The 13848-nt window shown below is 40.0% G+C and overlaps 1 protein-coding gene across 2 annotated transcripts in view; it reads right to left on the reverse strand.

Annotated features, from left to right (window-relative positions):
- Positions 1-8053, reverse strand: part of polrmt (polymerase (RNA) mitochondrial (DNA directed)) — a 34300-nt gene extending 26247 nt beyond the window's left edge. The window contains exons 1-5 of one of the 2 annotated variants that reach the window (XM_026345880.1): positions 7875-8053; positions 7223-7321; positions 6120-6952; positions 4754-4887; positions 498-684 (exon numbers count right to left, since the gene is read on the reverse strand). In XM_026345880.1, coding sequence (XP_026201665.1) covers positions 498-684; positions 4754-4887; positions 6120-6952; positions 7223-7321; positions 7875-8016 — 1395 coding nt within the window. In that variant the 5' untranslated portion in view covers positions 8017-8053. The remainder of the gene's footprint in view (positions 1-497; positions 685-4753; positions 4888-6119; positions 6953-7222; positions 7322-7874) is intronic. The other variant, XM_026345881.1, reaches the window with a different exon arrangement.
- Positions 8054-13848: the final 5795 nt, after the last annotated feature.

Genomic DNA, 13848 nt, shown 5'->3' on the forward strand with positions numbered 1-13848 from the left:
GAATTTTAAATTCTGACTCATTAGACCCACATGACAGCGTTCCACTTCACCTCAATCCATTTTAAATGAGCTCAGGCTCAGAGGAGACGGCAGCGTTTCTGGATCTTGTTTATAGACATTTTTTTTTTTTTTGCATGAACCAATAAACAACTTTTTATTTTTATGTGTTGCCAGGATCAAATTCAAAAAACAAAGACATTTTTCAGTTTCAACATGTCCCATGTGTCTCTACTGTGTTTAATCAAATATACCTTTTACATTATCTTTACTGAAGTGTACCATAACTAATTTCCATTAAGCTTTTCAACACTGCTTTTGTTCTTCTTGATTTTTTTGTGAAATGTGAGCTTTAACACAATAAGATAATACATTTTATTGCTTTATATATCAATGTATTGTATGACACCTTACCTGCAAAACATTTTTAATGGTTTTAATAAACTATTGTATATAACATTAACAGCCACATATTAACAGTGAAAGCTAGCATGAGATACCTGTGTGTAGAAGTCCTGCACCAGTGGTGGAGAGCACTGGGTTGCGTTTAGGTTGAGGCTGGGCTGGTAGTCAGGCTCGACAATACGCACAGCCATCAGCACCATGTCTCTCTCGTCTTGTCGAAACACACACCGGCTGAACAGATCGTCTATAGACATGCCGTCCTCCTCCATCTGGTTCAGGCACCTGGACGTAAAGGGAAACAGAGTCAGTGCAGAAGGTTTAAGCCATGGTATAGGACTAGAGGATGCCTCCCAGACCCAAACTAACTAGAAGTTAGAAGAATGTCTGGCTTTTCAATATCACTTAGTAGAATTTATTTTACAACAGAAAAAAATTATGTTTTTATACAACAGACCACTAGGTATCAACCAATAAGTCTCTTTTTACATATGAATTGTGTTCCACTGTAACAAACTCTCGTTATACAGCCTACTGTATGCATAATAGTTTTTATGATGATGAACAAAATTTGGAGTCAGACCACAACAGAAGTTCACAACGTTCTGTTGATGTGCAAATGCATAATTGTATAAGCTGATGGCTCTCTGATTAATTCTGCCCTTAAAAAACAAAACTCTTCCATCTGACAGATGATTGTCTCCCCTACTTTGATTGACAGTTGCAGAAAATCAATTTAGGTATTTGCAATGACGGCCTTTCTGTCAAGAGCCAAAGCAGCAGTTTGATGCAGAGGCAGATGGGCACTGACGACATCAGCAAAATGTTTATTTAAACAGAATCTCCTGGAGAGAGCACGGCCTCCATGACTGGACTGCATAATGCAGATAATGTGAATGTGCAACCACTTTGTGGAATACAAACGAGAGGTGTAATACCATGATTATTTCATAACTCAATTTGATACATTATACCTAACATGGGCAGTGAATGAATATTTTCAGCAAGATGGATTTTTATTCTTCTGTGATTTGTGGCATTGAGGGGCTAAAGTGATATATTTAGTCTGTGTTCGTCCTTTAATGCATTTTGAACCCTAATGTTATTAAGTTGTACACTGATGTATTCTTGAATTCCATAATTGTTTTCTTTTACAAAGAAGGAAAACAAAAAACAAGAAAAGAAAAACATTGAGGGCATCTATTAATGATAGATATATGATGTCTGATAACATAAAGTACAAAACTATACAGTATGATTAGTGCACTTCACGCACTGCTCCATTGCATGTTAGCTTAACTGGATAACCCAATGTCACCTATAAACTTTATGCTATTTGTATAATCTACAATGTTAACTATGCCCAGTAATTACACTATTGCATTATTGCATTATTGCATTACTGCAGGAAGAAAACCTTGATAGATACAGCCTGAAGACCATGTCTGGTTGCACTGTGACCTAGAGGTTAACAGCAGAACTACATGAATATGCTTAAAGACAAAAGTGACCAGAGAGGATATAGTGTATATTGAGAAATACTGCTAAAGTAAGTCAAGAAGGTAAAAATGTTGAATACTTTGAGCCATGCCTTAGAGTCTCATGGTGATGCAATGTACAATTTTGGTCTGAGTAAATGAGAGAGGCTTGAACAAAGAAAGGATTAGTCTGGGTGCTGGCAGTGTGGTCCACATGAACAAAGAGGGCAGAGAGAGAGGTTGAAAGATAGAGCATAATCAGCCTGGTGACTGCTCTTCTACACCCTGGGGAGCCAAGAGCTCTGGAGGACACAGCACTTACAAAGGGAAAACTTTAAGGGATAAGTGTGCGTGCATGAATCACTGTGTGCATACAGTGTTGTGTGTGTGTGTGTGTGTGTGTGTGTATGTGAGAGAGAGAGAGAGAGAGACACACACAGAAAGAGAAAGACAGAGGAGAGGGGAACAGATTGGTACCCTGAGGGCAAGAATGTTGAAGGGCAGAATTCAGAGGTGAGAGTGATGTTAGAGGAGTACAGCAGTCAGGCCGCACAAAACAAGAGAACTGTCAGAAAACACAACAACACATTGAGGAACAGAGAAAGTGATGATTGTAAAGAAGGCAGAAAAAAAGAACAGTAATGCACCACTGCAGAGCAACAATGTCATAGCATCAGCTTACAGTGATCGATGGACCAACCAGATACCATTCCCTACTGCCCTGCCACCTGTCCTGCTATTGGACCGTGCAGCATAAGGCGATGTCCCCAAGGTCCAGGAGAAGGGTACGTGTGTATTTCTCTGTGTGGTTTGTGCAACAGCTCTCAATGTGACTGAAACTGAACTGATGAAGCTCTTGAACAATAATGAAGACAGTGGTGACATGAGAAGTTATGATACAGTATCTCCTCATTTTACTGCAGAATTATGTTTTAGTAGTGGGATAGTTTGCACTTTGCAATTAGAAACTAGCCGTGTCCAAATTCCACAGTTTGCCCTCTTCAAAGGACGTGACCTGTAAAAGGTCAAACCTTGACAACTGAAGGTTGCGGGCTAAACTTAACAGCTCTGAAACAGAGACCAAAGCCACTACACTTACTTGTGTGACAAGGTCTCATGTCACACAATGGCAGATGGCAATGGGCCAACTTACCACTAAATGTTAAGAAGAAGTAGTAAAAAGAAATGCCAATCTTGATTTGAGGTCATTTAAGAACAGTGTCACAATCAAGGTAAGTCCACTACACAGCACTGACAGGTTGAATGTTTCTTAACAGTGCAATACCCTGCTTAATACATACAGTATCTTGGTCACTTTTTTTTTAAACCCAAGATCTTTAATAAGATTGTGTGTTTGTACATTTATGGTAATCAATGCAATCTTCCATGTATATGTTTATGCTGATAAATATGTACAGTGGTGTCTGTGTTTGGGTCACCTTCTTTATGCCATGCCTTGGTTTCAGCCTAATGCACATACAGTAAGTAACTGATGGTCATGTGGAGACAATAACTTGAAAATATTATTTACCTAAAAACTCCACATATGGCAAATAAGGAGTGTTGTGATCGTTTTTTGTTTTTTTTTAAACGCAGACTGGGAAGGAGGCAGCAGGAAGGGACGTGGTTTATTTTGTTTATTTCAATGAGATCCTCCTGGAAGCTGCATGTTCAACAGTGTCTCTATATCAATTTGTATTTAACTAAATGAAACAACCACTGTGCAATGTTGTTTTTCCAGCTATAATAGGTCCAGACTAATGTAAGAAATAAAAAAAATTAAAAGAAAGAAAATTCAATAAGAGTCCTGACACTGCCTGGGCAGCAGGCCAGCTGATTGTAATGGCTGTCATCGAAAAGGTGCACACACAGTGACACATGTAGTCAACTGAGGCTGTGACCTGTGCCCAGTAGGGTTATATGTTAAATATCACTTAATAAATCTAAGACTATTCTCACATCACATGCTACAGCAGCCCCACGTTCCCCCTTTTAGCTTCAACTGTCTCTAATCTGATTTTTTTTTTCCAAGGTGTGGTCAATCTAAATCAAATTTTCACAATTCAGATCCAAGTCATTGGGCACAAAAAGATCCGCCACTTCTGCATGTAATATGAACACAGCCTTAGATCTCGGCCACTTTCTTATGTGGTCCTAGATCTGATTCACGTCTGATCTCTGACAATACAGCAGAGAACGACCAGATCCATGTCTCACCTATGTGCACGTGTGCATATTGCCTAGCATCATCCATCAGTGTTGGCATCTTACAGTGCGATCAAAAACAAGATACAGAGGTGAATGAAGGGTTTGGTAACTATCAGCTTAATACGAGAAGCATGAGAAGAAAATGTTGTTTGTCAATTTGTCCTCTGACTGTAAACAGAATAAACAAGAAAAAAAATGAAACATTATACCGACTGAGGTCTGATGAACACCAATTTATACTTTTTTTGTATTAACCTGTATCAGTGGGAAATGGGCTACAATGTCAAATCCAGTTCCCGTCCAGTAACTAAAACTAAACTAAATTAGTAGCAGTAATAACAAGCGCATGCTGTGTACAGCTGGAAAATCAACTAACAGAGATACTTTGTAATCTCGATCCATAAACTTATTTTAAAGAAAAATAAACAAAATAAACAAACGTTCATAGGAGTCAAAGTCTTTGCTTTCAAACAAAGAAAATATATGAACAGCATGACACCTGCTGGTAAGTCTATGTATTGCTACCTTGCCCAGTTTTTGAAATGCACACTTTTATCTCGCAATCATGAAATACTGGAATACATCTTCAGTCTAGCTACATGTCAAATGCATATTATGACAGCATATTGTGATCCTTGTTCATGGGTGGAGTACATGTAGACACATACCTTGAAATTACTCTTGGGGAGCAGTTGGGATTGCGGCCCATGCGCTCGAGGGCGGCACAGTAGGACCCCAGATTTGGCTTTAGTCCAGCCTCTTCCAATAGAATAAACAAGCTTCCGATCTGATTTAATGTGCCCTTAAAAAGAAAGACACAGGTGTGTCAGTAAATCTTGCTTTCAGGTAAAATCAACCAATATTTACTGCAAAAATGTTACATATTCACATTTACATTAGGTATTTGGCCGATGCTTTTATCCAAAGCAACTTACAAGTAAGGTACAAAGTAAGCAAAACATCTTTACCAAAGAGAAGAACTTAAAGAAAGTAAAGTGCTATAGAAACAGTTGTTTTAGCTTCATGGGGTATAAGTGCAAGATTTTAAATTTTTTTATGAAGGGTTTAAGGGTAGAGAAAGGTTTGGACGACTTCAGTTTTCAGGCAGCTGAGCGTGCAGAAGTGGGCAGATCGTTCCACCACAGTGGAACCACTGGGCTGGACAGTTTTGCCTGAGATCTTTTGAGTTGAGGTGAGGGAACCACAAGACGTTCACTTGCAGGGAGCAGTGGGCGGGAGGGATTGTAGACCTTGATGAGGGAGTTCAGGTGCAGTTGAGTTGACCACTTTGTAGGCAAGGGTCAGGCCTTTCAACCTGATGTGGGCAGCTACAGGAGGCCAGTGCAGAGATCTGAAAAGTGGTGTAACGTGTACTTTTTGACTGATCACAAATGAGACGTGCTGCTGCATTTTGGATCATCTGGAGGGATTTGATGGTGCATGCTGGTAATCCCGTCAGTAAGACTCTGGAGTAGTCCAGACCAGATATGACCAGAGCCTGCACAATGATTTGTGTGGTACAGTCCAAAAGGTAGGGGCTGATCTATCTGATGTTGAAAAGGGCAAATCTGCATGTTCTTGAGACTCCAAGAATAGGTGATAATTCCCCTTTTGTGCAAAGATGTCTTCATTTAAGTGAATATGTTCTGAAATTAAATATCTACTGAAAGACTTTCTGCAGCCTGTAAACCAGGAATAGAATGTGCAACAATACAAACAGTCCTTCATAAGTAAAAAAACACAAACATCTGAAATTTTCTTGCCATCAATAATGAATATTAACAACTTAAGTTGTAAATGAAGAAAAGGGGCTGTATTTGTCACCTTTCACTACTAAACTTTCTAAAACCTAGAAAGTACAAATGTGATCATTCAGCCTAATAGATTTTAATGTTTTCATTGCTTAACAGTCACCACAAAACATTGTAAAGACCTTGTGCTGGTTTCATCCTATTTTAAAAATAGACACTATTTAAACCCAAAGATAATTTCTTTGTCTGAAAAAAAAAAAAAAAAACTTTGCTTTGAATTTACCTTCTTGGCCCACACCCTCATCATAATGTTGTAGACATTTGTGTTCAGATGTTTACGTCGACTCCTCACTCTGTGCTGGCTGAGCAGAAAACTGTGAGCCCGCTCGAGGTTCCCCACGAACACACATGCCTCCAGGTAAGAGTGGATGCTATGCAGGATGTCCCCACCTGCAGGTGGTTTGCCATCCTGCTGTAGGCACTTTGAGCTACTTGAAGATGCACAATGGCCCAATTGCTGACCACGCCTCTGCTCCAGCTCCTCCACCTCAGTCAACTCTGTCTGCGTTTGGCTCTCTTTACTGAGAAACTGGTTTCTAGAGTCTGCACATTTCACTTTAGACACTTTGTTTGCTGCTGCTGATGCTGTAGCAACACTGGATGTCTGTGTTGAAGAAACTGCAGAGCGGATTTGATCCGCTAATTTTCTCTTTCTGTTTTTCTTAAGCGAAGATACAGTGTTTTTAGCTGTGGTCGATATCGTTTTATTTGCTGTACCTGGGAGCATCGCGCCACCTTTGCTCCCTTTAGATTGGGCAATTGGTTTCTCCTTGACATTCTTCTGTATATCGTGCTGGAGGTGCTGCTGTTTCTTAAGTTTGTTTTTCTTTTCCTGAGATAATTTTTCCATCCAGCGACTGGACTGAGATTTAGAAGCACCTTTCGCAACAGTCTGTCCTGATTTAGGAATGTCAGTTTTGTCCACAGATTTGCTTTTGGGGTCTCTACCAGATGAAACTCCTCTTCCAGAAGACGGAGCTTTAACAAATTGCACATTAGCATGTTGGACATCTAGAACGACGTCAGATTGAAGTTGCTGGATCCTGGCCTCCAGTACTGGAAGGTAGAAATAAAAATAGTACTTGAAGTAAGTAAACATAGACAATTTTTCAGGGGAATGCACTGAAATACTAAATGAACTACAGGCATCTTTAGCTATGAAAGTCAAGACAAGGTTCTTCAGAGCCCATTAGTGTCTTGTATTAAGAATCTTGGACAACAACATAAGCTGATGTTGATGCAGTTTGGCCTGGCGTAAACCATAAAGGCAATCAAATTCTACTATGCCTGTTTTCAGTATGACAATAACACTCTACAACAGCATACCGTCTAATAGCTGAGACTGTTCCAGCACACGCCTCTTTGGATCTTCTGTCTTTGCAATCACAACTGAAACATTTCTTCTTTGAAGCTGCAAAGGAGTTTCTAGGGAAGAAAAAACAAAACAGTTGGGATGAACATCCAAATTTGAAATCAATATTGCAGAATGGACAAATATGCATCTGCTTACTTATGACTCCACTAGCAAGGAATTTGGGAGAGATTTGTTTTACAACCTGACCCAGCAACAGTAATGATGCTGTGGTAAAGTAACATTATGATATGATGAAGTTAGCTGCTTGAATTAGTGGGTCAGGCAGTAGATGCAGTCCAGCATGCAATGTTACTGACCATTACATCGTCTAATGTTAAAAGACACTTGAGAGAAGATCACTAGCTCACTGCGACACGGTTAATTATCATTGTCATGTCAAAAAACAAACAAAAATATACATTAGTTATTACACTATTCAACTTTATATGAGCTAATAATAATAGCTTGCCGATTGCTCGTTAAACACTGGGTAAACTCTGGATTAAATTAGAATATAAATACACTGAAATTTAATTCTCTATGGACTCGGACAAAGGTCTGTGCATCATGCTGCAGCTACTCCTGTAGTGATATTAATCCAACACACAGTCCCCTTCAGCTCACCTGATATTCGTCTCACCGCGGTGTTTCTTATGGACGCGCACAGCTGACAGCAGCCGACAAAAGACACACCAGCAGCACACCTTTGAAACAAACTACGACCATTCAGACATTTGGCAAAGGCACAAACTCTAAGAAGTGACATGCTGACATGAAATAACCGCGTTACGTCTGATCACTGAGCCGCCATCTTAAATAAGACCAAGCTAATCGCAAGGAGCACTGATCACTGCTTAAGGCATAGTAAGTAGATCCCAGATAAATCGAGTGGGGCTTTTGTCTCCACTGTCTTTCCTGCAAAATGCTCCTTGATTAGATTTTAGGGAACACTGTAAGCATCTTTATTATAAGGGTAAGGTATACAATAATTAGTACAAGTGCAACGATTGTATAGGCACTAATTATGCAGTTTTATTTAGGACTCACTTTTTTATTATTCATTGAGTCATTTTCACAATTTTGACATCTTAACGGCAGGAACCCATTGTTTCCCTATGTTTGGTTCAACTTTCTATATTTTCAGTGAATGGAAGATTTAGTTACAGTGGTTTGAAAATGGATGATGAACTTTATTGGCCTACAGGTGGCAGTCTCCCCACATGCACACTTACAGTTAGAGGTCAAACAAGAGACCAAGGTGACAATTAGTGTCTTACAGTAGAGATGTATCATATTTTGAGGTTTGTAGTCACATTTGCCTTGTTTTACAGGGAATCTATATATTTAATTCACATAAATGTCGGGTGTTTAAATCTTACTACTTTAGATTAATTGGTGTTTTGTGTAGTTTTGCTTCAAAAGAAAAAGTCATTAATAGGCTAATGAACAATGCTGTGAATCATTTTGCACATGATCTTCACAATAATTAATAAAACACCACTACATTTTCCACACCTGTATGTTTACTCAGAACAGCATTTACAGTGATTGTGACAATTATTACTTCTTATCTAAACACAAAGATAGTATATGAAGTTACCTTTTTATCTATTATTGTATTATGGTAGCATACACACGCAACCCACCCTCCTGCTGGTTTGACCAAAGTATGTTTTATATCCTATTGAACATTTTTGTGTTCTTTTGAAGTTAAGGCAGACATCATAAACCTTAAATCAAGTGTGACTTAACCCCAGATTGAAAGTAAAACTGAATTTGTCTTATTCACATCCTGTATACTTTCTGACCCCCAGCAGTGTCAGTCTCCCCTTGTCATGCATCCATAAAGCATTCTTAAACACTTTAGCCGCCCTTTGTGTCTCCGTAGGCTGAAGGTTAACACAAGCACTACTTGACAGAGGGAGAGAGGACGGGGGGATGGGGGGGGGGCAGAGGGGGAAATGAGGTCCAGGCCGTACATCTTTTCTCAGTGGAGGCAGTGGCTGAGAGCACAGCGGTGGGTGTCTGCTGCTGAGCTGTAGGTGAGGATCAGGAGGTGTTTGTTGCCACGGTTCACGAGCAGGGCCCCTTGACAGCCTCGTTTGATGTGGTTGGCCCCTGTCGGCGGCTGGCTCTTTGCGCTGGTGTGACTGTCATTGCCGGGTGAGTGGCTGTCAATGCCCTGGCCGACAAAAGAGGAGAAGACAGGCATTCATGGGGCCCTGATAATGGCCAGGCCAGGACAAGGCTGCCATTCTCATAGACTTTGATCATGCGGATTCTTTTGCACACCTTTGTAGGGGCTGCCTATTTGTTTAACAGATGGAAAGAAGGCTGTTTTGAAACTGCTTCACCTGGCCAGGGAAACTTGATGGAGATACTTCTCTGTGAGATGCTTTTGTTGGTAAATGCCTTTGGCAAGTGTGTGTACGTGTGAGCTTTTTGTGTGTGTCTGCACCACTTACATGGAATTAGTGACCTGTCCTATGTGGAAAAAACCCTTTAAAGGAACTTCTCCATGAGCCTCTGACATCTGACATAACAAAGAAGTCATATTTGGAGCTGAATTTGGAAACCTGATTATTTACAAAAATCACACTTATGGGCTCAGGCTGAGCACGTTATGACTTTACTGTAAACTTCCAGAGCACTGATGTAAACATTAATTATGAAATATTACTCATCATATCACACACTTTATGTCCATTACTGTCCATTACATCAAGGCAGACATCAGAGTAATCCTTCAGGCTTGCTCAGACGCCTTTACTGGACTGCTGTGACTCACACAGCTCTTACTGGGTTTCCCCACACATGCATTTTAAGACGGATTCAATTAGTGAGTCATTTAAATTGTTTTAAGATGTGTCACGCTACAATTTACAAGTGTATTTTAATAGAGTAGTTTGAGGGAATCATGTACACTGTAGACTTTAATGATGCCGGGTCGTACAGCAACATACAGACAAAGCCGCTGTATCTAAGGCACTTTTCATTATCATTAGGAGAGTGAAGAAGTGCAGAGTCAGCAAACTCTTTAAAAGCCTTTTTTTTTTTATACTCACCATCAGCATCCTGTTCTATTTGTATCTATTGTTGTGTGCTATGAGAGATCAGATAAGCAGGGCACGGAAGTTTTATCACTCCTGGCAAGTCACTTTTTTTTTTTCATCAAACACTATCAGTCAGTTGGATCTCTGCACGTTACGCTGTGAAGAACTGTCAGGCTGCATCTCAGAACTCTTCACAGCATCAGATAGATCACTCACTTATCAAAACGCTGCTGATAATAGACAATGGTCACGGAGCAGGATATGCAAAAGTCCATGTCTCCAGTGGAGCTGAGTTCTGGTGTTCTGGTCAGTTCCTTTAACTATGTTTGGATGTCTGTCAGCCGACCACAGCAGCAGCAGCAGCTCAAAGATATCGCTTACATCTGTGTTGGGTCTGCACCAACAACACAGGCCATGTCGGACTCGCTGAGAGAGATAAATTGCATAATTGCTAAAATGATAAGAATTTACTGCTCATGAATAATATGTATGAGTTAATTTCCTTAATTGAGAGTTGCATCTCAGCACTCTTTGCATCTCAGCATCTACAGTTCAGAGAAAATAGTGTCTGGAAGAGGATCTGGAAACAGTTTTATCTATCACAAGGAAAACAAATACCCTCCCAGCACCGAGTTGCAAATTGGCAGAATGTCAGTGCACAAATAGTAGGCCAAGGCAGAGTCGCTAAAGCGCAACTATAAAAGTAAGCGAGCGAAAGACAGAGGCATGGGCTTAGGATGCATGAAAAACAATTAATAATAGGGAGCTATTACTGAGGGATTGCCAATGCTAGGAGGGAGGTCAGGTTTCAGACCCTTTTGAAGACTTTGATGGTACAAAACAGGCCTCATTATAGAGATATTATCTCTATTCATACACTTACAGAGCCGCTTGGATCCCTGCTGGGGAAGATTAGGTTCCTCCACTTGAGAACATCCTCTTTGGGGTGCCTGGCTCACACAGTGGTGTTCTCAGCTCAGGGCACAGGAATAGCAACGTCAGCCCATTGGTTTGTCCACCATGTTGATCCAGAGTGAAAAATCTCTTTTAGAATAATGAAGATGATATTTTGGATTCAGATTCTTGTACCGAAGAGAATAAATCCTACTGACACTTTTCATAATTTCACCTCCGTTTTTCACCCACAGTTAGATGGATTGCCATAAAACCTTATACAAACATTCATGTTCCTCTCACGATTAATCGTGATAACTCTCATCTGAAAACACCACTGTTCCTAAAGGTGCCTTGTATCTGCTTCTTGTGCAAGTTTTGTGCAGTGACACACTGACAGAAAATGCACATACAGTAAGCTGGCCAACCGTCAACAGAGTTATCATCATCCGTTTATGATAACTGGACATCCTGGGTACATGATTTGAATTGCTGTACTTTTCAACATCAAAGATGCACACAGTAAAACAGTAAGACACTGCACGTCAAGACATTTAACAAAGAAATACATTATGCTTGTGTCTGCTCTGGCACTGAGCTCAGAGCCCAAACATTTGCATCCAAGACACCACAAAGCAATCTGCTGCCACATCTGACATTCACATGAGGCCCATACTTTGTTGTTGACCTCAGGGGCCACTCTGATTTTTGAGCAGTTATACAGTACATAGAATGCTTGTATGATTTTAATTATGAGGAATGTCAGCAAATTAAGGACGACGAGGACTTCCTGGGGGTTTTTGTACTTCTTTTCTCTCTCACCTTCCCTTTTTTTCCTCTCTGTGTGTATATTTGGCAAAAACACACAACTTGAGCAGAAAAAGTTTAAGAGAACAAGGGTGAAAGATATATTTTTTAATCTAATTTTTATAGAGTTCTATAAATTGAGTAGCATCTATTATATAATATTCTAAAGCTGTTATAACTTATAACATCTGCACTATATTGGTTTAGTTATAATTATCATTATAATTTAGCTAGACCACAGGGAGATTTGGCTCTTACTTTTCATACTGTAAGAGAGTTGACAACTCTGCTCTGAGTATTGTTAACATACTGCTGGAAAAATAGATGGTTTCGGGGGTTGGAGAGTTTGTAATTGACATATGGAGTCAGTTGGGACTATTAGCTGGAAGCATTATCTGACTAGCAAGCATGTGCCTTTCCTTTAAGAGAATCGAATGGAGTGGCACCCTGAAATGTAAAAGGTTATTATTTCTTTTTACAACAAATTTCAATAGTAATACTGCTTCAAGGCAGAAAGTACAGTATGTCTCAGTGATTACTGTGCCAAGTTCCATCAATTTTGTAATTGTTGTGTAGAGTTTACATACGTAAACACATTCACATTATTCTGTCCCTGTCTCTTTGTTTCTCATTTTGACTCCCAACAGGTCCAGTAATGCTAAAAAGATCATGCATGGTGACACAGAACGTACTTGACACTCAAGGACAGAAACTGGAGGTTGATGGAAAAGACAAGTTAACGGGAACTTGAAATTAACAGATGCGGAAGTGTGACTGAATTGAGGGCCCACATGTGTCTATGCTAAAAGTGGCTTTGATGAGGAGCCTTGTAGGCACCAAAGACCAGAACACACAGGCAGGTACTGAGGAATGGCTCTGGGGAGTTGGGAGACATGATGGGAGGTTTTCAATAGGGGCCAGGTGGAAAGCACGTCTGTGGGGGAAGTTAACAAGCTAAAGAGTGTTAAGTAACTGTCATCCTCTCTGAACACCTACTCCTCAATCACACTTCTAGCACTGGACAAGTGTGACCCCGGCTTGGTACCCACTCATTGAAACAGACAGCGGTTTTAAAAAGGAGGTAGTGTCCAGCACTATCTGCACAAAGACAACCTCCATACAGTTATCTTTCTTGTTTGACAGTAACTACTTCTGCTGTATTTTTCCATCAGATTTGAGGCTGAAGCCAACACGTTTTAAGTCAAGCTTGGCACAAAGGATGGTGATGTGATAACCTCATGGATTTCTTGTTTGTTGCAGTCGACAGCTGGTTTAGGCTAAGAGATTGTGTGCCAGTAATTTCTTAGTGTGGCTATTTGCTTTTTCATTTAATATTCATTACACATTAAAATAATGAGATGTAGGGGATCAATTGGTGAGCTTTAGAGGTGCTGATGTGCAGCGTCATGTTATTCTTGGACAGAGCCAGGATAGCTGCCCCCCTGTTTCTGTGGTTATGTTAAGCTGCACTAATAGGCTTCCTGACTGTACTTAGTATTTACAGTACAGACATGAGAGAGGTATCAATCTTCTCTGTCTTTTGAAAATGTCTGTACCAAAAAAATTCTTAAAATAATTGTCAATCAGATAGTGTAATGTGTCTTTTATAAAGTATGCTTTTTTCCATTCTTACATTGTTCTTAGAATAACGTGCAAATGCATGAAATAAATCTCTGTTAAATGGACTGCTGGGGTAGAGCTTTACTGCCCTGTCCTAATCAGGTTCAGAGTGTGGGAAGTCACAAAAAAAGGTGTTCTTCATTTCCGCCCAAATTTAACGGCAAAGATCAGAAAGAGTGTTTCGTTGAAATATTAACACAGGTGATCAGAAGGTCTCTCAGGCT

Source organism: Anabas testudineus, chromosome 4, assembly GCF_900324465.2.
Source record: "Anabas testudineus chromosome 4, fAnaTes1.2, whole genome shotgun sequence".
Classification (NCBI taxonomy): Eukaryota; Metazoa; Chordata; class Actinopteri; order Anabantiformes; family Anabantidae; genus Anabas; species Anabas testudineus.